General features: G+C 56.2%; 1 protein-coding gene across 4 annotated transcripts; it reads left to right on the top strand.

Moving 5' to 3' along the window:
- Positions 1-560: 560 nt before the first annotated feature.
- MPP2 (MAGUK p55 scaffold protein 2) lies at positions 561-25,203 on the top strand. 4 transcript variants are annotated; one of them, XM_036071292.2, is made up of 14 exons: positions 561-694; positions 2,224-2,287; positions 3,168-3,231; positions 8,181-8,299; positions 17,464-17,616; positions 17,749-17,898; positions 18,179-18,406; positions 19,149-19,280; positions 19,385-19,490; positions 19,576-19,644; positions 19,868-20,029; positions 20,680-20,882; positions 21,262-21,390; positions 22,653-25,203. In XM_036071292.2, exons 3-14 carry the CDS (start codon positions 3,201-3,203, stop codon positions 22,827-22,829), a joined length of 1,659 nt encoding a protein of 552 aa, XP_035927185.1. In that variant the 5' UTR covers positions 561-694; positions 2,224-2,287; positions 3,168-3,200; the 3' UTR covers positions 22,830-25,203. The 4 variants fall into 4 exon arrangements, with proteins under 4 accessions (XP_035927185.1, XP_035927184.1, XP_035927187.1 ...); XM_036071293.2 differs by lacking the exon at positions 561-694 and adding an exon at positions 780-1,005; XM_036071291.2 differs by lacking the exon at positions 2,224-2,287 and having other exon boundaries at positions 562-694.

The following is a 25,203-nucleotide window of genomic DNA, read 5'->3' as shown; positions in this document are numbered from 1 at the left end:
AAGAAGGATAGCGAGTTACTTCTTTCCGTATTCCGTAAGCAGGGGGTATGGACCAGCTCTCCCATCCAGACTTAAAATAAGACCTCGAATTCCCTCTGGAAGACGTTTCCCCCGTCTTTGCAAATTCTTCCAGAGACTCTGGGATCCAGCTATCCACCATTCGAGTCCTTCGAAGCTGCCCCTGAGCCCGAGACCCTATGGGGATGGGTCTCCTGCCCCTTGGGGATCTCCCTAAACTCCTCCTGTTCCTTTTCCCAATTGGGAAACAGGATAACGGGGAAAGGTGAGGCACGCCCGGAATTGAACCGCGGCTCTAAGCTGAGAGAAGGGAGCGGAGTAATCTTTCACCATCGCCCTTTTAAGGGATCGCTGGGCGCCGAGGGACGCTAGTAGTGGGTACGGGTCCTAGCCCCTGCTTCCCCGAGTGGAAAGCGAGCAGGGCGTCTTGGGCTGTGCGGTTTCTCCCAAACCACTACCTCCCCGCCTACCCTCTAGCTGCACGGAAAGACGACTTTCTCCGGCTTTTCGAGCTGCATCCAGATCCCCCTCCCTTCTTCTCCCCTCTCGGTCTCCGCCCCCTCGCGCAGAGGAGGCCTCGCCGCTTTAAGAGCCGGGGTAGCGATTGACAAGCAATAAACGCGGAGCGCGGGGCTGCGCTGGAAACGCACGGAGCTAGGGGCTGCCCGGGGCGCAGGTAGGCGCCCCCCGACTCCCGGGCCAGCGCTCACCCCAGGGCCCCTTGTTTCCTCTTCGTCCAGGCACAGCCCTATTCTCTGGGTCGGGTCTCCCCCGGCCCCTTCCCCTCCCTCTCCACCGCCCGCCTCCCTCCTTTCTCGGGGGCTCCTAGGGAGAAATCAAACCCCGCTGCTTCTTGATGCTGCCCCGCGCGGTTAGGGCTCCGGAGTAACGTCGGGCACAGAGCTGGTGAGCTGTGCGAGGCTCCGGTATCCGCGAGGCCTCTTCGGGGGCTGTGCGGATTCGGGGGACTTTGGAGCCGGGCATTACGTAAGAACCGCGCTGTTAGCGCTTCCGGGGGGTGGGGGCGCGCGACAGAGGTTGCGTGGGTCCCGGTGCCCCCCCCGCCCCCCTTGGGAGGCCAACACCTCAACCTTCCCTGGGAGGGGGTCCTGGGAAGGGGGGCGCGCTGCTTCTTTCGCCTCCCAGGCTGTGGGGAGGGCGGGTCGGGGTCGGGGGCCAGGGTTAGGGTCTGGAGACCTGAGGGCGGATCGGTGCCAGGAGAGTAGAGCCGGGGTCAAAAAGTTAGGTCAACTATGGGGGGGGGAGGGAGAGTGAGGACGGGGGCGGGGGGGGCATCCATTCAGTGACCTCATCCCCTGGTCTCCCGCGGGCGCGCTCGCAAAGAGCCTTCTTTGATGGCTCGCAACACGCCCCCCCTTCCCCCAGGTCCTAGCGCCCAGCCAGTTAGGGCCCGGCTCGTGGGGCGGGGGCTAGCCGATAGTCCGTGCGTGCAGATCCGCACGTCTCTAGACGCCCCCCCCCCCCCGCCATCCCTCAGTCTGTCTACCCCTCCCCACGACCTATCGGTCTTCAAAGCGCCTTTGTCAGACCTTTCTCTTCAACATCTCTTTGTACGTGTATTAATGGAGGGATGGGTGGGTGGGAGGTTGGAGGAAACCTCCCCCTTTCGCGCCTGGCCCGCATCACCTACTGACCCTGGGTGGTGTGGATAGTCTGGAGGTAGGGGTGAGAAGACACCGAGGCCCAGGCGTTTGGAAGCCGAGGTGCGCGTTCCCAGAAGCCTGGGCCCCGGACCTTGGCCCGTAGCCAGGCTGGCTTGCCTGGCACTGCTGTTCTCCTGCGGGCACAAGCCAGGCCCCGCCCTCCCAGAGGACGGGGTGGGGGTGGGGAAGAGCTAGCCGACGCTGTGGGAACTGATTACCCAGAGAAAAACCCAGGCAGGCTGGGCAAGACTCCAGGGGACAGGATCCTCCCTGCCTCTTCTCACCTTCCAGTCTCTAAGGAAGGAGGATGTCTGGAGTCCCCCCTGCCAGTAACTGTCAGGGAGAACAGCAGCAGCCCGGAGAAGGCTCCAGGTTCCAGGTGGTCAGGACCTTGGGTGGGGGAGGAGGGAAGGCATAGGGACAGCAGGGCTTGGCACACGCGCGCTGGCACAGGAGATCTGGGCATTTCTCCCAGCCTGGGTGCTAGCCTGACGGGGGTGCCCTTCTTTTCCCTGAAAACTCCTTTCTTCCACGTCTTTAGGGGAAGACCCAGGAAGAAAGGGAGTCATCCCCCAACCTTTGTAATTTCTGCTACCTGAGCTCAGGTGACCAGCTCTGGCCTGGGGGCGGAAGGGATGGGGCTAGAGAGGGTTTTTTTAAAACCTGGTGATGGTCCCTCTGGGTAGAATCCTTTCTTAGGGGGAGGGGAAGTTGTGGCTCCCTACCCCCGGGGCCCAGCAGGCGTTCAGTCTTAAAGTGGGCGCTGCCAGCTGCTTCGCTCTTCTCTCCTCACCCCTGCTGTGAGCCACTGCCTCTAGTTGTCATGGCAACTGGGAATTAGGGTTTTCTCCAGCCGTAAGTGCCCCGGAAGGCAAAGGGAAGAAGGGTAGCGGTGCCCCCCTGCACCCTCCCCTGGAGAATAAGGAGCCCTGTGCTTTCCTTGTCCCAGCTCTGCACTAAGAAGGGGCAAAGGGAGAAAGAGGAAGTCAGAGAGGCCTCGGGAAAGTATGACTTCATTTCTGTCAGCCAGACAGACAAATGTTTGTAGAGCATCCACACTGGCTAGGGTTGGGATCCAGAAGCAAAACAGATGTAGTTCTTGACTTCATGGAGCTTACAGTCTGGGAGTGCTCCTCTTTCCTGCTTTTGACTCAAATTCTGGACTCCTACCACCCCCAAAATAAATAAAGGACAAATGGCAGGCAGAAACACAATTTTTTTTTAAAGAGTCATAAAACCTGGGTGTACAATGTAGCTCTCTTTATTAGCTTCGTGACCTTGGGCAAAGCAATTAACCTCTCTGATCCTCCGATCTCCTCCTCCTGGGAGATAGGGGCATGTAATATCTGCTCTTCCTGCCTCCCAGGACTGTGGGATCATGCAGTCTCTGGGGAATGCCCTGATCCTGAGGGGAGGCCCTTCCTAATTCCTTCCCCCATTGCTTTGCCATTGTGCTTTCTCATTCTTTTCTCTTCCCTCCTCCAGGAGAGACATTTCAGGGCCCTTGCGGACCTCACCATGCCAGTTGCTGCCACCAACTCTGAGTCTGGTAAGAAGGGGCTGAGGATGTCCGTTTGTATCTGTGGTTCCGGAAGTGCCAGGCAGGGACTTGAGGGGGGAAAGCGGCAGCCATCAGGCACTCTGGCAGCCACCTGTAAGAATAACCCTTCCCCCACCGCTGCTCCATCCTGCCACTCAGCCTTTCCTTCAGGCAGCTTCTATGGCCTCCGCTGCACCTGCTCCAGGGTGGGGCCAGAGACACAGCTCAACTCATCTCCCTGGAGGGCAGAGGCATGCACGCTCCAGAGATGATCCGCAGTATTGCCAGAGGGCAATGGCCTGGGGCCAGGCTGGTTGGTGAGGTGGCCCTTAGGATCTGGCCCTTGAGGATGGCTTGGGGGTGGAGGACAGCCTGGGGCCACCAGATGGGTAGAGTAAAGCAGCATGTGCCAGAGATGGGCGTGTGGCTGTGTGCGTGGAGAATGCCAGCTCAGGAAGCCTGCACTTGCTTCTGTGGGAGGTTGTAGGGCAAGGGAGCGGGTCGCCCAGATGAGCTAGGAAGCCTCAGGAGCAAATTTCTTACCTCTTGGAGCCTGTGTCTCTTCTATAAAGAGGTTGATGTGAAACTCTAAGGCTATGATGCGGAAAGAATATTCCTGATAGGAGTATTCACAGTTATGCTCTGCTGCTGGGTTATTACCTCAATTAGCCTGTGACTTTAGATCCTTTTTAGGACCTAGGCTTTCCCATCTGTAAGATGAGGTGATTGGATAAGAGAAGTGTTCTTAAATTTTCTTCGTCCTGGATTCCTTTTTGAGAATCTGATGACAGCTGTGGGCCTTCCTCATAGACAAATGCTTCTCTATGCACAACATCTGCATTCCACTTTGGGGGTTCATGGACCCCGTGTGCAGTCAGGGACCTCCCAGGTGCAGATCCCTATGCTAGAGGCTATGGGCCCTCACACTGCAGTGGGCTCTGGGTTCGCTCTGATTTGTCTGACATTCCCCTGCCTGGATGCCTCCTGCCCGTGCAGCCCCTTCCCTTGCTCCAAGCCTGCTGCTGCCTCTGCAAGCCATTCCAGGCCTCCCAGTTTGGTTAGTATGTCTCTCCTGTCCCTCCCCTCCGAGAAAGTGAACCAGGACAGTGAAGGCTGCTGTGGGTGGGCTAGACCCTAAACTGTGATACCCTTGCCCTCCAAGAAAGACCTTTTCTCCATGTAGTGGAGGAACTGTACTAATGTCCCCCAGCGTTGGCAGCCTTGGAGGGCTCAGTGCCCCCACCTCGTGTCCAGCCTGCTGAGCCCCCTGGGCTCTTCCCCTGCTCCAGGCTGCCTGGGCCCCACTGTAAGCTGCTTAGGGGTTAATTAAGCCCATCTCTGAGCCTGTGATTAAAGGCCTCTCGATCTGGAGCTGCCCAGTAAACCCATTAATAGTGCCTGGCAGGGGTGTAGAGGGGGCAGAATTTGACTTTCCTGCTGTAGGCCACTTGATGGGGGCATGGTCGGGGTACAGTGGGGTCCAGGCAAGGAGTGGAGGCCAGGGCCTGCTTTCTCTGAGGACCCCTGGGGCCCCTGATCCCCTGGGTGTTATGCCCTGGGCTACTTCTGCCTTCCCATATCCAAAGGAAGGAGGACAGGAATTAGCTGCTTAACCTCTAGGATCCTGAGTTTCCTCTTCTGTAAAAAGATGATGTGTGACCCAAGCTATGAGTCTCTTGGCCCTTCCTGCAAGCGGCCCTCTCTGCCCCCACCCTAGGCTGGATTGGCTCCTGGCATCAAAAATCTAATGATGGGCCTGCTTCTTCTCATTTGGTGGCCATTACACTTCCTACAGGCCCTATAGGAGAGATAGCTGTGGTCAGGGTCACCCGCCTCTGAGGTCAGGGTCACCCTCCCTCTCCCCGCTCCCTTCCCAGGGAGATTCCAGCCTTGGGATCTGCAGGGTGAAGCCAACAATTCTCTTCCCTATGGGTCAACATGGCCACTGTCATTGTGGAGGGGAGATGGTATGAGTGTATTCTTGCAGAGAGACCCAGCTCTACTTCTAGTAAAGTGGAGGGGCCCTTTCCTGAGGGTTGGGGACAGGTTGAGGGATATGTGGGCTATGGCATGGACTGAGTGTTCAGAGAACTTGCCCCGGGAGTCTCCAGACCTGGAGCCCTACCCTCTCTGCCCTCTTTACTTGACTCCCTCTTTTCTTTGGATCACGGCTGGGATGTGGGCCGTTTTGAGGTGGAGCTGTACCTTTAAATCTCTCCTGCATCCCTGGGTTAATGTCCTGGTGTGTAATCCCTCCTGCTGCCATGGCAACCAGGGGTGCGTTTCGACCTGGTGCCCCTCCTCAGGGAATGGCTGTCTGGTGGCAGCAGCAGCTGGTGGTGTCCTCATGGTACAGGGTATCAGAGGAATGGAGGCACTGGGCTGGGGTAACTGCCAAGTCCTTTGCTCCTGCCCACCAGGGTCCCTGATGCAAGAATGCACCCTCACCTTTTCCCTTCCAAGATGCCAGACTTGCCTACCAGGCACCATCCCTAACCTAAGGGGAGGAGCTAGTGCGAGATGGGGGAGCGGGGGCCGCTGCTGAGATGAGGGGTCAGACTGTGAGGCTCCCCTCCCAGCCCAGGGTGGTGCCGCTCCCTTCCCCTCCTTTTCCTCCCTGTCCCCCCTACCTCCGCCCCCCATGGCTAGCAGGTAGGGGGAGGCATTTGGGGCTTGAGGTATTTGCCCCATGCCCAAGTGGTGCCCCTGCTCCTGGCCCAGGACTGAGAGTCATTCTTGGGGGCTTCCTTTGATCCTGAGGAGGGCATTGTAAAGGAAACGGGGCCTGGAGAAGGAACGTAGAGGTCTGAGGGCAAGAGGAGGAAGTGGCATGCATGTTTTAGAGGAGAGACTTCCAGAAGGTGGGGGGGGGCGGGAACAAGCTGGGCCCAAATCCCCACCCCGCCTTGGGTTTCCCGCCCCTGGACTGTGAGAGGGGGCGTCTCTGAGCACCGCCTCGGTTCTGAAGGGGCAGCAGGGGTTAACCCCCTGCCCCGCAGACCTCCCCTCAGCCGCCCCCTCCTGCCCCCCGCTGGTGCGAACACGGAGTGGGGGGATCAGGCCCCGGGAGGACCGGGACTCTCTTTCCCACCGCCCCACTCTCAGCTCCTGTGCCGCCCCCTCCCCACCCGGCTGCTCCCGTCGGGGCTTTGGCCAATCAGCAAGGCGGTCAGGGAGACTGAGCCTTGCTATTGGCTGATCCTGCAGAGGGCCCTCCCCGAGTCCCGCCTCCTGGAGCGCTGCCCCTCTCGGGCTGGCAAGGCAGCGACAGCGGCGTGGAGGCTACTCCAGAAGCCCCGGAGCCGGGGGTGGGGGGCAGCCATGGCGGGCAGCCCAGGTAGCGGGGCCTCCTTGGAGGGTGTATCCCTGGGCTCTTCTGAGGAAGCTGATCTCCGGAGGGAAGGTAGGGAAAGGCGGGGTGGGGAGGCTGGGGGCGGGGCGGGGGGAAAGCTGGCCCCTTCATCTACCCTCCTTCCTCGGGGTTTGGGCATCTGGAGAGGGTGCCCCGGGAGCGGGCCCTCGGGAGCCTAAGGGAGCTGGCCTGGGCAGAGGGCACTAACTCCCCCCAGGCTCTGTCCTCCTCCAAGGCTGACAGGCTTGTGAGTCTGTAGGTGAGGATGGCTGGGGAGGGTGGATCCCAGGATACCCTGGCAGAGTGGGAAGGGTCCCTGCCCTGGCTTCTTTCCGAGGCCACTAAGGGCCTTGCAGGTGTCTGATCAATACCAAGCCCAGGCCTGGGCAGGAGGGGTCTAGAGGGCAGGCTTAGATGTTGTTTCTGGAGAAGGTGGGGAGGAGGAGGGGAAGAGGGGATCCCTAAGCCATGTCTGCTTCTCCAGTTTCAGTGCCCCCTCCTCCCCATCCCTATTCCCTCCTGGAGGAGGGGGCACTGACAAGAGTAGTGAGAGGAGCCAGGGATGGTACCCAGGCCCCCTCCACGGCTCAAGCGCTGTTATGTAGATCCAGGCGTGGGTGGCTGGGTGGCAGAGTAATGATACCCCCTGCCCATCTCTGCCCCCAGCTGGGCACACTCTGCTCCTCCCTTCCTCCCCCCAGAACCTGCCACAGCCAGGAGCTCCCACCTCCGTGGGTGGGTACAGACAAGCCCTACCTCAGACCTCAGCAGCCACTGCTGTAGCCCAGTGTCAGGTGTTCTCACGTCCTTGGTTATGTCCCATGCCAGGCTGAGAGGTTGCTGATCCTTGGGCTGCCTTGGTCTAACCTCTGCCCTTTGGTGCCCACAGCACCCCAGGGTGCCTGTCTCCCCAGCTCCTGTCAATGTTCTGGGCCGCAGCTTTGGCTTCCTATGATCTATAGTAACTTCTCAACGATAATAGATCACTCTCTGTCAGAGCTGAAGGGCCTGTAGACCCTGTCTAGTTCCATTCACCCATTTTACAGGAGGGAAAGACTGAGGCCAATGAGGGACCGTGACTTTTGGAAAATCGCACGGAATTAGTGGTGCTATTTGTACTCTGGCCTCCTGCATGGCTGCCTGCTTGATTACACTCAGGGACGCGCTCCAAGTACTCTCTCTCCTATCCCTGAGCCCTCTAGGTGCAGGTGGCTGAGTCCTGGGACTTCAGCCCACCCAGAGATCAAGCGAGGAGTCTGTGGCTCTCTGGTTCAGGGCAGAACCTGGAACCTGACAACTGCTTCCCTTTCTCCCCTCCTCCCACCTCAGAGTCCATTTCCTGCTTCCTAGACCCTCCCACCTGGCCAGGTTGGCATTACCTAGGGCCTAGAGGACAGGTCAAGGAAACTGTCCCCCTCCCTCACCCCTAGACCCCTGCCCCAGGCATTCAGGGGCCGGGAGTGCCCATGCTGGGCGGGGGAAGTGCTGCTGGAGAGGGGTCGTCTTCTGTGGGACACGGGGTAGGAGGGGTGGGATGGCTCTGGTGTGTTTTGGTCTCCTGTGCCCAGCTGATTCCAGTGTCTCACTGCCCGCCCCTTCTCCCCAGCCATGCAGCAAGTCCTGGACAACCTCGGATCGCTCCCCAATGCCACGGGGGCTGCAGAACTGGACCTGATCTTCCTTCGAGGCATTATGGAAAGTCCCATAGTGAGATCCCTGGCCAAGGTACAGTGCTCCAGGGAGGTGGGCGCAAGGGCACTGGCCTAGGGAGTTTATGGGGTGTTGGCCATAGGGTGCCCAGGAATGGGGCATGTGGCCCAGAATACCCGTGGAGGGGCTCTGCATGAATATCTATGCCCAGGTGATGAGTCTTCATGACTGCAGGTGGCCGGCTGTCCCGTGCCTGGCTGGTGGGAGTGTGGACAAGCCCATGAGGATGCGTGTGACTGCCAGCTGGTGGGGGGTGGGACTGGTGCCTGTGCATTGGACTCTCCAAGAGTTCGTCCTGCCTGTCCCCTCTGCCTTTAGGCATTTTGTGCAGATGTCTTTTTAAGGTCACCTGCCATGCTTCAGGTGGGCGAGAAACTCACTAAGAGAGAAAGTTATTAAACAATTTGGTAATGGCCATGATAGAGGCAGATGCAATAGGTGTTTTAGGAACGTAAAGGACAGATGCCTAACCTGGTCTGGGGTAGCCAGGGAAGGCTTCCTGGAAGAAGGGCCGCTTGAGCTGAGTCTGGAAGCCTGAGGAGGAAGGGGAGGGCATTTGGGGCCAAGGAAAGAGCTTGAGCAGAAACAGAGGTGAGAAAAAGCCAGAAGTCTGGGGGGCGTGAGGCTGGAGCTTCAGGTATGAGAGAGGGAGTGTAAGCTGCAGACATGCTCACAGGATGTGGAGGGCACTGGGGGCTGTGCTGGGGGCTTGGGCCTTGTCCTCTGATGTCCTGTGAGTGACGTGGAAACTTTTGTGGGTTTTAAGCAGGGGCGTGATGATGGGACATGGACGTTTTAGGAGCATCCCTCTGGCAGCCACATGGAGGATGGTTGGAGGGTCATGGCTGGAGCTGGAAAGGCCAGAGTTGGGGATGACCCTGAACTAGACCTGTGGTAAACCTAGGGCTTGAGGGAGGGGAGGATGAAAGAAGTATTTAGGAAGTGAATTGGCAATGCTTGATGTTTGGGTGTGGAAGGTGAGGGGTGGGCGTAGCAAGGCGCTCAGGATTCTGTACAGGGGAAGTAAGAGGCTGGTGCCACCATCAGCTCAGAGGCAGGGTTGGGGGGGTGGGAGTGGGGTAGAAGGGCGCCCCCTTTCCTGGGGGTAGAGGCAGTGGAGTTCCAGGGAATCATGTCTACTTGCTCAGATTTTTCAGAGAAGGGGGGCAGTTGTCTGCTGGAAATTAGGGATCAGGGTTGAACCAGTGGATTTGGAAATGAAGACTCGACTAATCGCTGAAGGGAGGGGAGAGGGACCCCACCAAAGCCAGGGAGCAGGATGGACAGAGCCCCAGACTGGCCGTGGCAGGGGCCTGACTTTCTGGGGTGGGGATGCCGGGAGTAAAGGGGGTGGCTTTGGTCCAGGTCTTGTGCTGGGTGTGGGCCGTGGAGGCTGAGATGCCGGGATGGTGTGAAGGGGACAGGGGAGAGGAAGTGTCTCAGAGTATCACCTCTGGGGCCCGGACTGGGAGGGACAGGGAAGGGGACCAGGAGGAGACAGAGAGGCAGGAAGAAAATGGAGGTGAAGGCCTGAGGGCTCTAGAGAGAGTGGATAGCTGTAAGAGAAGGCAGAGGTCAGAGAGAGGGAGGTGGGAGGTTTCCAAGGAGGACAGCTCGGGGTGGGGGGGTGACATGACAATTTAGGGTGTGGCTGCAGTGGACGGGGAGGTCAGCAATCTTCAAGAGGCCCAGAAATGGAAGGTTTGTATGCGGGGTGGCGTTGGAATCTAGGGTATGGCAGGCATCGGGGTGGGAGAAGACCGAGGCAGGCTCAGGGTCTCCGGGAATGGTGGTGGGGTGACCAGGAAGTTGGCGATGATGGTGATGAGACAGCGGGAGAGGGTGGCCAGGTGGCAGCTTTTCCACAGGGTAGGGATGGGGACTCTGTCACAGGACAGCTGTGGCCAGCTCCGGCATGGGGTGTGGAGGGGGAGCAGGCCCCACCGGAGGGAGAGAGCTGCGCAGGGGACGCTGTGTCCCGGGGACACAGCCTGGTCATGGGGAGCGTTCCATGTGTGGAATGGCTGAAGCCCCGGGGAGGTTCCTAATGGCAGAGGGTGAAAGTGGAATGTTCTTGGGAGGAGAAACCTGAGCAGACTGGGGTGGGAGGGGGGGATTGGAGAAAGGCAGAACGCTTTCCATTCAGTGGTCAAGGATTGTATTTATGGATTAAAAATAAAAACAAGGAATCGAGCATGTTTCAAACAAAGAGAGTGTGAGCTCGACCAGGGCAGGCGTGTCTGTCTGTGTCCTGGGGGCCGAGAAGAGTGCCCTGCACACAGTAGGTGCTCACGGAATATTTGCTCAATGAATGAATACAAACAGTGTAAGAAAAAAACCTAAGAGCCCTCTGAGTATCACCTCCAGGATGGGGATGCTGGCCTCAGTGTCTTGAGTTCTTGCTATGCCTTTGTAAGAAAGAAGAAGTGTGAGGCAGCTGGTGCCCCTCCTTGGTCCCACTTCCCCGGCTTTCCCTCCCCTTAGGTGACCACTGGCTTGACGTTGATGATGTCCTACCCCTGAATGTTTGCCTATCTTGCCTACGGATGTGTTTAGATGTACACGATCCGCCCCTAGCCTATGGGATTTTAAACTTCCCTTAATGGAATTAGATAGCGCCAGCCGCTTAGGTTTGTGAGATTTCTAGTTCATATAAGTAATATGATTATTGACATAAGTATAGACGTAGATACAGATAGATTCATTTTATTTTATTTTTTTTAAGATTATTTATTTATTTATTTGGCAGAGAGAGCGAGTACAAGCAGGGGGAGTGGCAGGCAGAGGGAGAGGGAGAAGCAGACTCCTTGCTGAGCAGGGAGCCCGACGCGGGGCTTGATCCCAGGACCCTGGGACCACGACCTGAGCCAAAGGCAGACGCTTAACTGACTGAGCCACCCAGGCACCCCGGAGAGATTCATTTTAACTGTTGTGTGGTGTGCCAGTATACGAAATAGAGCCCGGTGTATTTATTTATTGGTTCTCCTACTGAGAGACAGGTACGTTGTTGTTGATTTTCCGCTATTCAGGATGGCGCTGCGGGGAGCGTCCTCGAATTCCTCTGCTTCTGCGCATGTGCGAAGGTCTCTCTAGGGTGGACACTTGGCAGTGGCATTGCTGAATATGCACATTTTGACCCTTCACACCTGTAACCTGCCAAAGCTGATTTCAGAGTAGGATTTATTAGACCACGTCACCTCTGGGTCACGTTAGCAGTTGCTTCTACAGTGAGACAGATAATGAAAGAGGGGGCTTTCAGGATGGCAGAATCTCGGGGTTAGAGGGCCCCCTCCAAAGCATGATTGCCCTCGATAGTGTTCTTCTTCAGTGTCTTGGTCTGATCCACCCAACAGCTCTCCAGTGAGGGGATTGCTGCCTGGATGACTGTCACTCACTCAGTCATCCATCTTCAGTTTGACGAATATCTACGGCATGCTCACCGAGTACCAGACGTGGTGCTGGGGCTGTGGGAATGAGCTGTCAGAGAGCTTGTTCTCCGGAGGGAGCCCAACTCTGTTGCCCTGGGACCTCACGGCACAGCCTAACTGAGAAGTTACTGATGAGCTAGATCAGACTGTAAACATAAACTCCCTTCTCCAGAATTGTTCTTGGGGATAAGCTGGTCAGAATTGCCTCCCAGGAGATTCCCAGGATGGTTCCAGATGCATAAAGCACAATAGAAGGTAGTGTGGACCTTTCTTCAACACTGAGACTCCCAGTGAGAGGCTGGTGGGCTAGGGGGACCCTGTGACTTCTCTCCATCGAGCTGTGAGACGAGCAAGAAGTGCATCTCTGTAAACGCCCCTCTGAGCTCAGTAAGAATCCCTCCCATCCCTGTACGTGTGCCCCTTTGCAGTGGAACTTTGTCACTCCCTCATCAAAAAGTAGAGTTTCTCCATTCTTCAGTCTAGGCTTGACCACGTGACTTGCTTTGGACGATGGGACCTGCTTTTTACTCCTCATCGATTTTAATGATTATGTGTACAGAGATACATTTCTAACCTAACAGACAAAAGTACTCAGATCAAAGATCCAGTTGTAAAAACTCGGTTCTCTTGGTGAAGTGGCCCATAAACTCAGGAATAGTCAAGTTGGAACTGCCTTGGTAGCTATTAATCTCCTTCCCTTACCGTTGTGGAGTGGAGCTTGCCTCTCCCCTCTGGGGCTGTGCAGACAGGGTGGGAGGGGCTGGGCTGAGTAGATATAGGACCAGGGAGGGGCGGGGCCTGAGGGGACAAACCCAGAGGGTAAAGGCTCTGGAGGGAAGCCAAATCTGGCCAACAGATCATAAATCCAGGGGGTTGGCTCAGATGACAGGTGGCAGCACTAGCAGGTGGGTGACATCTGGGAGGGCTGACTTGGATCCAGCAGCAGATGTTCCGACAACAGGCAAGGCCAAGGTGAGCAATCCAAGTCAGGTGACATTCAGAAATTCAGGTGAACTGTTACCAGTGAGGACATCTGCCAGCTGGGAGGCCTGTGATCTAATCCATATGAGATGAGATAGAAAGAACATAGAAGAGTCACTGGCTGGCTGTGATTTTATTTTGTCTAACAACCTCTCTGACCTTTAGTTATTTCTTCTGAAAAGTGGGGATAATGATGTCACTCTTTCAGAGTCATGGTGGGGATGGGGAAAGTCTTGGATGCAGAAGTGCCTTTCAGACCATAAGGAGTTGTTACAATGCAGTCTTGGCCATTGGGCCGGAGTTCACTGGGAGGACTCCACTCCTGTGATAGGGCTGGGGTGAGAGAATTGACAAAGCAAGACAGGGTCCTAGAAGAATGAAGGATGGCGGGGGTGGGGTGTCACTGAAATAGAGACTCTGACCAAGGGACATGACAGGTGGAAGCTACAGTGGTGGGGAGCTCAGTGTATCAGTCAGCTTCTGCTGTGTAACAAACTATCCCACAGTTTAGTGGCTTAAAACAACCATGATTCATTTCTCATGATCTTTTTTATCATTTGGGTGGTTTTTCTGGTCTGGGCTGCTCAGTTGGGGCAGGGTGGTCTAGGACATTCTCCTTCACATGACTGGTGTCCCAGCTGGGAAGGCTGCGATGTCTAGGATGGCATCCTCTCTCGTCCTCTAGGAGGGGTCCCAGGGTGCTCCACAAGGCAGTCCCAGCAGCAAGGGGGGACAAGCCCCAAGTCCCAAGCACTTTCCAGGCCTCTGCTTGCATCACATTTGCTAATGTCCCACTGACCAAAGCAAATCACATAGTCAATTCCAGATGTAAGAGTGATTTTACCCTCTGGCACACCATTCTCTGGGACTCCTATCAGTGTTTGAGCTATTTAATTATGAGCCTAGATTTCAAATGAGAATTCCCTGTCCTCTGCCAAGATCAGAGAGGTTGGCATGGGAAGGCAGAGGGAAAAGCTCTCTAAGAAATGGCTGTGTGGTGTTTCTGCTTTTGCAGTCTGCTCATGGCTGTGGATCAGGAGCTGACAGATCGGGATTCAAGTACCGGCTGCACCATTAGCTAGCTGTGTACTTGGTCCAGGCAAGGCTTCAGGGAAGTCTCTATCCAATGCTGGTGAGAGGACAAAGCGGCCCAAGCCCCATGGAGGGGGGTTGTCAATATGAACAAAACCACGCCTGTGTATCCTGCTTGATCCAGGAACTTACATGGAAGACTTCTCTACAGACAGACAGCAGCTCTACCGGGTTATTCACTACAGCTTTATTTGCAATAGTAAAATATTAGAAACAACGTAAATACCCATGAGATTGGTTGAATAAATTATGGTCCTCTAGTCATGAAGTGAGTCAAATGCAGTAATTAAAATATAATAATAATAATAATAATAATAATAATAATAATAATAATGGAAGATCTCCACGAAGCAGCATAGAGTGATTTCCAGGGCATATTGTTAAGTAAAAAACCAAACAACAAACCAAGCCAATTAAACAAACAAACCAAAAACCCAAGGAATCAGAGTGTGTATTGTGTTCTATTTTTTACGTAAAAAAGAGAAATATTTACTTATTTTTGTGAAAAGAAACAGAAAAAACCAAAACTAATGAAAATGATTACCTCTAGTGTGGGTGTGAATAGGGTAGAAGGGATGAGGATGGAAAGGAGACTTCCTCCAATTTACTTTTTATATAGATTTAAAATGTGAACCATGGAAATGTTGTACATAGTCCAACAATACAAATAAATTAAAAAGAATGAAAAAAGCGAACTCTGAAACTAAGTGCAGACAAGTGAATCTATCCACATATTAAATTGTTAGCATAACCATACAGGAAAGGGAATTAATTCTAGTTACTTTTGCTCACAATATTCTGACTGTATACCCTACGTGAGATATATTCTAAGGCTATAATGTGTAATACAGTAGCCACGAGCCACATGTGAGTATTTATTTAAATACTTAAAATGGAAATACCTAAGTAAACCAAAATGCTGATGTAAAATTAAAAGTTCAGTTTCTCAGTCGTAGTTGTCATATCGCTCGGTGGCCTCATGTGGCCACCACACTGGGTGGCACAGTTGTTAAACATTTCCATAAATGCTGTAAGTGCTTTTAGACTATTCTGAGGATAAAAAGAACTGCAGATGAATCTCGACTTTTACTGAAGTTTGTGATAGGTAGCAGTGGTTGTTTAGCAATTTTGAAATATTTTTTTAATAATAGAGGACAGGACAAATAAATAAATGTATTAATGTTCTTGGGAAATAAATTATCACTGAGGGAGAAGGGAGGTACAAATACAGAATGAGAGAAGATGAGGAAAATCTTGCAGAGTTAGATTTTAATTGGAACAATCAGTATCGACTGATGGCTGTAAGTGACACCCCAGAAGCAATGAGCCCCAACCGCCCAGATCTTGGTTTCTAAATACCATTCCCTGCCAAGAGGAATCTGAGTTCTTTGGAGAAATTGCTGAGCCCAGACCTGGGGTAGGGAAAGTAGTGGCAGAAGGAAGAAGGTGCTCAAGGACTGATGGGAACATGTCGAAAAGGACACAGGCGTGTTTGGGGCTCCCACTGCACAAGTTTGGGATAAATTGAGACAATGAAGATAGTGATGGTGATGGTTTAGAACACAGGGTAAAAAGAATCCATAGTGATACAGAGAGGGGGGTGTGGGGGAGAGGGAGGAGGGGTGGGAGGGGAAAAGGACAAGCTCTGTCTTATAGTAGAATGCCAGCTAATAAACGTAGAAGGAAAAATAGAGTTAGAAAATCACCATTTTGCAACCCCCAATTTTAAAAATTGACTGGGGCACCTGGGTGGTTCAGTCGGTTAAGTGTCTGACTCTTGATTTTAGCTCAGGTCATGATCTCAGGGTCGTGAGATCCAGTCCCGTGTCCAGCGCTGTGCTGGGCATGGGAGCCTGCTTGGGATTCTCTCTCTCTCCCTCTGCCTCTTCCCCCCCCACCCCCTTAAAAAAAAAGAATTGATTTAGGCAGGAGTCATACATGAATGCTAATTCATCAGAGAAAGATTGTTGGGGGAACAGAATAGTCACAGGGTCTCAAGGCATGGGAAAGACACACGATTGCTTATGTAGACCTCTTGCCAAAATGATTAACCTGAGTCTAATCATGGGGAAACAATCAGGAAAATCCAGTTGTGGGGCATTTTACAAACGACTTGCCTGAACTCAAAAATGTCCTGAAAGACCAAAAGTTACTGGAATCTGGTCTAGATTAAAGGGGAATAAAACGATGTGACAACCAAATGTAACACGTGGTCCTTGATGAGATTGTCCATCGGGGGGGAAAAAAACGAATCTATAAGGGGGATATTTTTGGGACAACAGTGAACATTTAAATAGAGACTGTCTATTAGATGATATTCTATCAGTGTGTCAATGTTGAACTTCCTGCGTGTGATAATGGTATTGTAGTTTATGTGACAGACCTCCTATTTGTTTTTAGGGATGTATGCTGAACTACTCTGGGGTGAGGTGACTTATTTTTCAAATGACTCAGAGAGAAAAGTCTTCATGTATATCCCTGAAATGGCACTCCTTACTTCCTGACCCAGCTAACATGACTCTCCCTGCTGGGCTGGTCCCTGGTGAAAGCTGCCTTTCCCTTTTTTCAGAGCACCTTGTCAGGAGCCCAGGGTCAGTGAAGCAACAAGTAGGTACAGGGCCCTCTTCTGGTACCGTGGGCAGTTGACCCTTGAACACCATGGGTTTGAACCGTGTGAGTTCACTTATGTGTGGATTTTTCTCAATAAAGTTCAGTGCTGCAAATATGTTTCTCTCCCTTACGATTTTTTTTTTTTTAAAGATTTTATTTATTCATTTGAGAGAGAATGAGATAGAGAGAGAGCATGAGATGGGGGAGGGTCAGAGGGAGAAGCAGACTCCCTGCCGAGCAGGGAGCCCGATGCGGGACTCGATCCTGGGACTCCAGGATCATGACCTGAGCTGAAGGCAGTCGCTTAACCAACTGAGCCACCCAGGCGCCCTCTCCCTTACGATTTTCTTAACATTTTCTTTTCCCTAGCTTACTTTATTGTGAGAATACAGTATATAATCATATAACATAGAAGATACGGTTAACCAACTTTTTATGTTATCCATAAGGCTTCCAGTCAACAGTAGGCTACTAGGAATTACATTTTCGTGGAGTCAAAATTTACATACGGGTTTTTGACAGTGCAGGGTTGGTGTGTCTAATCCTCGTGCGGTTCAAGGGTCAATTGTACTGATTTCTTGTCCCCTCCCTCCCTGGGAGCACTGACCTGAAGGTCTGGAGACCCAAGTTCGGGTCCCTGTGACCTTGAGCAAGTTGCTCCACCTCCCTGGCTTCCTCATCCTGGGCTGCAGGATGTCCAAGACCATGCCGTCAGGTGGGAGAAGCTGTCCTTGAACTCACATGCTTATAAGGTCCTGGGGGGCTGGGGACAGCTTGATAATTTTAATGACCCTTTGTGACAAGAGGATGGGAATGCAGGTTTGTCCTTTCTATTCTCCGTTCTGGAAACTGGGTCCTAATCATCGTTTGGAGGGAGAAAGGGGGAAGCAAGGTGTGTTTGCGCGTGTGTGAGTGTGCTTGAGTCTGGGTGAGTGAGGATCTGAAGCTGGTATCAGAAGCAATGCTGAGGGTGGGGTCTGAAGTCAGGATCTGAGCGGGTAGGGGACAGTGTACGGTACCCCAGGGTTCTTGGGGAGCCTCAGGTGTCACCTGTTCCGCCCCCACCAGGCCCACGAGCGGCTGGAGGAGACCAAGCTGGAGGCTGTGCGCGACAACAACCTGGAGCTGGTGCAGGAGATCCTCCGGGACCTGGCCCAGCTGGCGGAGCAGAGCAGCACGGCCGCGGAGCTGGCCCGCATCCTCCAGGAGCCCCACTTCCAGGTTCCGGCCCTGGGCTGGGGTGGGGGCTGGGGCAGGCCGCTGGGAGGGGGGCTGGCAGGACGTTAGCGCCGGGATGGGAAGAGACCATGGGACACTGTCTCATGGTCCCTCCTCTTTCCACTACCGCCCCAGTCCCTCCTGGAGACACACGACTCTGTGGCCTCAAAGACCTATGAGACACCACCCCCCAGCCCTGGCCTGGACCCCACCTTCAGCAACCAGCCGGTGCCTCCCGACGCAGTGCGCATGGTGGGCATCCGCAAGACTGCTGGAGAGTATCTGGTGAGGCCGCCAGGCAGGGCTGGGGGGTGGGATCTGGAGGGGCCGTTGAGAATAACCAGCGCAGACCAAATCTGGTCAGGAGAGGGCTGAGGACGAAGATGGGACCAGCTTTGCCCCGGGACGGGCCCGTGCAGCCCCAGGAGACCACAGGCACTGTGCATCTGAGCTGCACGCGGACTGTGCCAGGAGGATGGGAATGGAGGGTCTCTTAGGAGACCCATTTGAAGATTCTGGCTTGAAGCAGCTGGGCCCTCATCATACCCGCCCTCTATCCCCCCAGGGCGTGACGTTCCGTGTGGAGGGCGGCGAGCTGGTGATCGCGCGCATTCTGCACGGGGGCATGGTGGCTCAGCAAGGCCTGCTGCACGTGGGCGACATCATCAAGGAGGTGAACGGGCAGCCGGTGGGCAGCGACCCCCGCGCGCTGCAGGAGCTCCTGCGCAGTGCCAGCGGCAGCGTCATCCTCAAGATCCTGCCCAGCTACCAGGAGCCCCATCTGCCCCGCCAGGTGCGTCCCTCCGCCAAGCTTCCCCCCCACCCCCAGCCCGAGGCCCAACGGGCCGCCGCCGGGGTGACAGGCCGGGGGTAGGAGTCCCCCATCTCCCGCATGCTCGTGCATTGGACCTAGTCGTGGGCACTCGTACACATGCGCAAGGGACATGCGCACATTTAAGGCCTGGGGTACCCCAAGGAGCGCCCGTATCCACGCAGCCCCCGGCCTGCCTACGTGTACTGGGTGTGCGCATGCGCAACGTCGGCTTGCCGCGTGTCCTGTACGGAGGCCTCCTGGTTGGTGGATTGCGCGGGCCTGGCTGCTCTGTCCACCTCTCCGACTGGCTCTCCTGCCATCTGCCGGAGCCCCCTGTGCCAAGCGGAGGGTGTGGGTGGACCGACGGATCCTGCGTTAGGTGTCAGGATTGTGTCCCTTACCCAGTGATCCCGCCTTCTCCTCAGCGGATGGGTCCATGGCCCCAGGCCTGAGCAGGGGCCCCAGCACTCTGAGTCCTTTTGTTCTAGATGCAAAGGGAGGCTGGTACCAGGGAGGCGGCTGGGCGGGTCTGGGGACAGCGTGCCTCGAGAGGGGCATGCCCGAGCCTCTTGCATCTTTGTGAGGGTAGGGGGAAGACGGTGGCCTGTGTGACACCCCCCCCCACCCTCAGGAGGGGGAAGTGGGGTGGGGGCTGCTCTGAGAAGGGTACTGCCCTCCAGCCTTCCCTTCTTCCCTCGACCCTTTGTGATCCCCGGGCCAGGTGTTTGTGAAATGCCACTTTGACTATGACCCTGCAAGAGACAGCCTCATCCCCTGCAAGGAAGCGGGCCTGCGCTTCAGCGCGGGGGATTTACTGCAGATTGTAAACCAGGACGATGCTAACTGGTGGCAGGTGAGCAATCGGTGTGTGCCTCCAGGTGTGGTGTGGGGGAGGCGAGGGCCTGGGGAGGTGCCTTCTCACTCAGGCATTCACCCCTCAACTGCTGCCGGTTTCAGGCATGCCATGTGGAAGGGGGCAGCGCTGGGCTCATCCCCAGCCAGCTGCTGGAGGAGAAGCGGAAAGCCTTTGTCAAACGGGATCTGGAGCTGACACCCACGTCAGGTATGAGGGTCCCCCCGATGGAACCCCTAATCTGGGATCTGACGCAAGCCTGCCGGGCCTCACTCGCCCATCTCTCTGTGGCCAGGGACCCTGTGTGGCAGTCTTTCAGGAAAGAAAAAGAAGCGAATGATGTACTTGACTACCAAGAATGCAGGTGGGTGTTGGAGGCCCCCTCCTTGTCCTCTAACACGGCAAACCCCTCCCTCCAGCCGCCAGTGACTTGTGCACATGTTCTCCCCATGCTGATGCTGCAGTCTTGTCCCTAGGCCCTGCCTACTCTCTCTCTGCTGTCCCTGGCCCCAGCCCTCTTATCCTTGGCCCCTGGCCCCACCCGTGCCACTTGAGTAGCCTGATGAGTACCCTCTCCCTGTGTTCAGAGTTTGACCGCCATGAGCTGCTCATTTATGAGGAGGTGGCCCGCATGCCTCCGTTCCGCCGGAAAACCCTGGTGCTAATCGGAGCCCAGGGTGTGGGCCGGCGCAGCCTGAAGAACAAGCTCATCATGTGGGATCCAGATCGATACGGCACCACAGTGCCCTGTGAGTGGGAGCCGGGCCCTGCTGGGTGGGGAGCCAGGAGCCGGGGCTGCCCTGGGGGCCAGGGCCGCGTCCGATGAGTGGGCATCTGCATGGGCATCAAGTCAAGTGGTACTTTTGGGGGACGTGTGGGGGTGCGCCCTCTGTGGCTGATGGGGGAACTGCAGGCTGGAGAGGTTTGGGAAGCTGTCCTTTGAACCCGTGGCCTGGGTGGGCTGGACAAGCCTCGCCTCGCCTTCTCTCATGTTTCACTTGCTAAAAACCCAGCTGGGAGCCCATGTGAAACGGGGCCGCGGTGTGGTGACAGAACCAGCAGGGCTGGTGAGAGCTCCTGGCTCCTGGAGGCAGGAACCTGAGGGCTGACTCCAGATCCGCTTGACCTTGGTGGGTGGCTTTGGGGTGCACATTGCCCTCTCTGGGCCTCAGCCCCCCATCTGTGAGCACTGGGCTGGCACAGTGAACTCTGAAGGCCCCCTCAATATGGACGTCCCGGATCCGTGTGTGTCAGTGGTGAGGGCGAGGGCACGGAGCGAGGGAAGGCAGCAGTGCTGTGACGGTGGAGAGGGGCTGCGCGGCCCCTGTAGGACACGTGCACGCGTGTCGGAGGTGGGACACGGCCTGCCTGTGCTCAGTCAGCCCCTCCTTCCCCCTAGACACGTCCCGGCGGCCCAAGGACTCGGAGCGGGAAGGCCAGGGCTATAGCTTTGTGTCCCGCGGGGAGATGGAGGCCGACATCCGCGCGGGGCGCTACCTGGAACATGGCGAATATGAGGGCAACCTGTATGGCACCCGCATCGACTCCATCCGGGGTGTGGTCGCCGCCGGCAAGGTGTGCGTGCTGGATGTCAACCCCCAGGTACCGCCCCAGCCTGCTTGTTCCCAGGCTGCCCATATCCCCTCTGGGCGCTCGCTGCCCCCCCCACTCCCCATATATTTCCAGGCACTGGTCTCCCAAGCAGCCCCCATATAACCCCTCAACTACTGCTAGGGACCCAACCCACCTAGAACCTTTTTCTCAGCCTCCCAGACCCCCCACTCCTCTAGCCACCTCCAGTGTCCCAATCCCCAGCCACCTACCAGCTATCCCTCCACCATTCATCCCCAGGACTCAGGTCCCGGGACCCTAGGTACCATTTCCCCATCATTTCCAAATACCTGTCCCCCCAGCTATCCTTCCCCCAGCTTCTAGGATGTCCGTGGGGGATAGACTCCCCCATCCCGTTTTCTTCCTGCAGGCAGTGAAAGTGCTGAGAACAGCTGAGTTTGTCCCTTATGTGGTGTTCATCGAGGCCCCTGACTTTGAGACCCTGCGGGCCATGAACCGGGCTGCCCTGGAGAGTGGGGTGTCCACCAAGCAGCTCACGGTGAGGGCTCTGACATGCAGTGGAAGGGTTCTGGTGGCTGCCTGGGAGAGAGGGCAGGCTGGGGCTGATGAGGGGAAGAAGGTGGTGTTGGGGAAGGGGAGAGGGGCCCACCCAAGGTATCAGTGAGGTTGGACTTGTGATTCCTGCTTTATAGGTGTGGAAACAGAGGTCTGGGCAAGGAAGTGAAGTGCCCAAAGTCTCACAGAGTCAGGGATACAGCTAGCCTGGGGTGCAGGAGCTTTTGCCAGGCCCACAGCTCCGTCCATTCTGTGGGGACAGAGTGCTTACCAAAGGGAGTCCAGAGGGCCGGGGGAGATCTGTGGGCAGAATGGGCCAGGTGGGCTGAGGGCGTTTACAGCTGGAGGGAAAGGCTGAAGGGAAGGAGGAAGCTGGAGGCTGGAAGGCTGGCTGGAGGGAGGAGGCAGCGCTTGGAGGAGAGGCTTCAAGTCAGGTGTTCCAGGACCCCAGGGCACCTACCTCCCCACCAGGTACACCAGGAGCAGCCTTCTCCAGGAGAGGTAGGGTTTGCAGAACTCTGGGCTCAGGGGTCCATCTGCTGGCCACACCTGGTACTGCAGTTCTCAGGCCCCAGGTCAGAGCCGCGCTCAGACCCCGGAAAGGCTGCCTGGGCTGGGCTCCCCGTTGAAGTCCCCTGGTCACAAACATAGCCAGCTGGGGCCACTGGGCACATAGTGGGGCCAGCCCTAGAACTTCCACCTTGAACTTATTTAAGTCAGTATTCAAAGTTCCCTTCTCACCCGTGCCTGGCCAGCTGGCCAGCTTTCAGTAGGTAGGGGCGGCGGTTGCCGGGGGCACCTGGGATTGCCCTCCTGGCGGCATGCTTGGGAGGTGCATCTCAGGCTGCGGAGGTAAGGGCGCCTGGTCAGAGTGGAGGGAGCACTGACTTTGGAGTCAGGCCGACCCTGTGCAGCCGCTGGCCGGGCGACCTCTCTGTACCTGTTTTCTCTATTGGAAACGGGGAATAATGAGTCCCGCCTTGCAGAGCCGTAGCGAAGATTACGTGGGTGGCAAAGCAGTTAGTGCCCTGCTTGGCACTCACTAAAGTTTATTTCCTTCCTTCCTTCTTTCACCCATGTGTCTGTCCAGGGTTGCGGGTGAGCCTGTACCTGATGGAGTGAGGGAGTCCGTACCTGATATGGCTGGGCTCTGGGGAGGGGGATAGATGGGGGGCTGCAGATTCCCCCTGATTATGGGGGTGATGGGGGGACACTGATGGCTGGGAGGTCCCCTTGTGCCGGCAGGAGGCCGACCTGAGGAGGACCGTGGAGGAGAGCAGCCGCATCCAGAGGGGCTACGGGCACTACTTTGACCTCAGCCTGGTCAACACCAACCTGGAGAGGACCTTTCGTGAGCTCCAGGCTGCCATGGAGAAGCTGCGGACGGAGCCCCAGTGGGTGCCCGTCAGCTGGGTGTACTGAGACTGTTCATGTGGACCGCACCCCTCCGGGCTGTGACCCAGAACCCTGAATCCATCCCCTCCCCTGGCCATGACCCCCAGCCCTGATCCTTAGCTCTCATCCCTGGCCGTCTGGCTCTCCCTGGGTGAGGACGGCTCCTAGCGGGCCCTAATCTGGCTTCAGCACAGGCGTGTGCACTGCCGAGGAGGTGGGTGTTCATGGGGCACCTCTGTGCCCAGGTGCTGCCCACTCCCAATGCCCACTGGCCACCAGATGTCCCTCTCTGAGGGCCAGGCTGTGCCCAGGAGTGTGTCAGAGTCACCTCCGTAATGCTCAGTCCAGAGAAGAGGAAAGCTGCTCTGGGGCCCTGTGGCCAGTAGGTACACTGCCCCCTGCCACCTCTCTCCAGCCGCCTTTCTCCCGTGGACTGGCCACGCCCACTCCATTCCGGGGCTCCTCCCACCTCTCACCCCTGGGGCCCTCCTGAAGGCTGGGGGAGCCAAAGTTTGAGCCAGCTGCCACCGCCAAGGGGCAGTGCGGTCCCAGCTCCCTTGGAATGAGGCGGAGTCCCGCAAGTGGCCCCCGCCCTGTCCTTCCCTCACGCACAGCTTTTCACTGCCGAAGTCTCTCCACAGACTTCTCTGATATGCCCCTGACAGGGCCGCTCAGCTCCCCGCAGGGCAGGGCCGGCCGGGGTCGGCAGGCTCAGCGCAGGGAGGGGTGAGCTGAAGGCTGAGCCGTGTGACGGGGAACCTGCGACTACTGACCATGGCCCCTGGGGCGGGGGGGGGGGGGGCACGTGTGGGCTCCCTGTTGGTGACCACGGTCCAGCTTGGTCTCTCTGGCGGGGTCCAGGTGGCCCACTCGCATCAGGTCTGCCTGGGGGGCTGAGAATGGGTGCGGAGAGGAGCCTGTGAGCCGGCCATGGAGCAGGGGCTTGGCAGAGGACATCTATGCTCTAGCCGGCTCCCTGTTGTACAACTCCAGGGGGCGCCATCCACACTGTTTCTGCCTGCGCAGCTTAGGGTCCGCAGGCTGGGGCACTTGGTCTGTGTTTATACCGTTGGTGTGTGTGTGTCAGTCTTGGTTTTGGGAGAAGAGAAGCAAAGGGTTGTTTTGCTTTGGAGGTCACTATTTGGGGCCCTTTTTTGGGGGTTCCCCATTAGTCCCCATTTCTTATGAGACCCTTATCCCAGATTCCAGAGCCTTGACCCTCCCCCGATGTCTTTCTCCCCATCTCCTAGTGTCCCCCTATCTTATATGACACCGTCGAGTCCTCGAGTCCTCGGGGAGGGCAATTGTGTAAGATAGGAGAATCCCTTTTAAGAATGCCGTCCTAGACTTCCCCAGGCATCTGGCCCTCGTCCCTCTCTGTGATCTTGTCTGGGGTGAAGCTGTTCTTGCAGGGACCACCCCATCGCCCCCAGCACCAGCCAGCCCCTGTCCTTCCCAGTTCTCTTGAGTGTCTGATCAGTCTTCGCTGCAGGTTCAGCCCGAGCTGGCCCCTGAACCACTGTGTGCCCATTTCCTAGGGAAGGGGAGGGAGAAGAAACAGAATATTTATTACAAAGTTAGAAATATATTTATTATATTAGGGATCTCATTTGCATTGGCCTAGGATATGCAAATGAGATGTTAAGGTCAAGCCTGCTCCCATCTCATTTGCATAGCTCTGCATCCACTATGCAGTCACCTTTATACTCCTCTTTTCCCTTTCCTCAGTGTTCTTTTTATCCTCAATCCAGCACTTCCTTGCATCACCCTTACGACAGCCCAGGGGGCCCAGGAGTGGGAGGAAGAGCTGCTCTCCTGCTGCCCAAGGCAATGGTTTCCTTTGCCAGTTCCCACCTCACCTGGGGCACTTGGGAGTAGAAGCAGTGAGGATCTGCAGGTGCAGCCCCCTACCCTTGGTTAACCTCCAAAATCCCCTGAAGGAAAGAGCATCCCCTGATGGAGGTGGAGGGAGCCTGGCTTAGGGTGCTGGGTACCTTGCCGAGGAGTTGGCACCTGACCCTGTAGGGAAGATCTCCCGTGTGGACGCTGTTCCGGCACCTTCACCTCTAGTGATGCCTGGGGGGCAGGGCTGGGCCCCTCCTCTCCTGTCTTCATCCCTTCAACTGCGTCCTACCTCCCCTACACAAGCCCCACTCACTCCCTGGCCCAGGGCTGGGTTGGAAGGGGTGTGTGCCCACCACATTACCTCTCTGACCCTATCCTCCTTCCCTGGATGCTTGTATTTGAGGCACCTCGGGATAATGAGGACTCGGCCCCCCACTGTCCACACTCAGTGCCGGCCCTGTTGCCCTTCCCCTCTCCCCTCCCTCAGCCAATTCTTGAGCTTTTGCTCTGACTGGTTTTCTTTCTTTTCCTTTGATTAAATGTGAAAACAAAGGCT

This window comes from Halichoerus grypus, chromosome 2 (assembly GCF_964656455.1).
Source record: "Halichoerus grypus chromosome 2, mHalGry1.hap1.1, whole genome shotgun sequence".
Taxonomy (NCBI): Eukaryota; Metazoa; Chordata; class Mammalia; order Carnivora; family Phocidae; genus Halichoerus; species Halichoerus grypus.
This window is presented reverse-complemented; position numbering and strand designations above follow the sequence as displayed.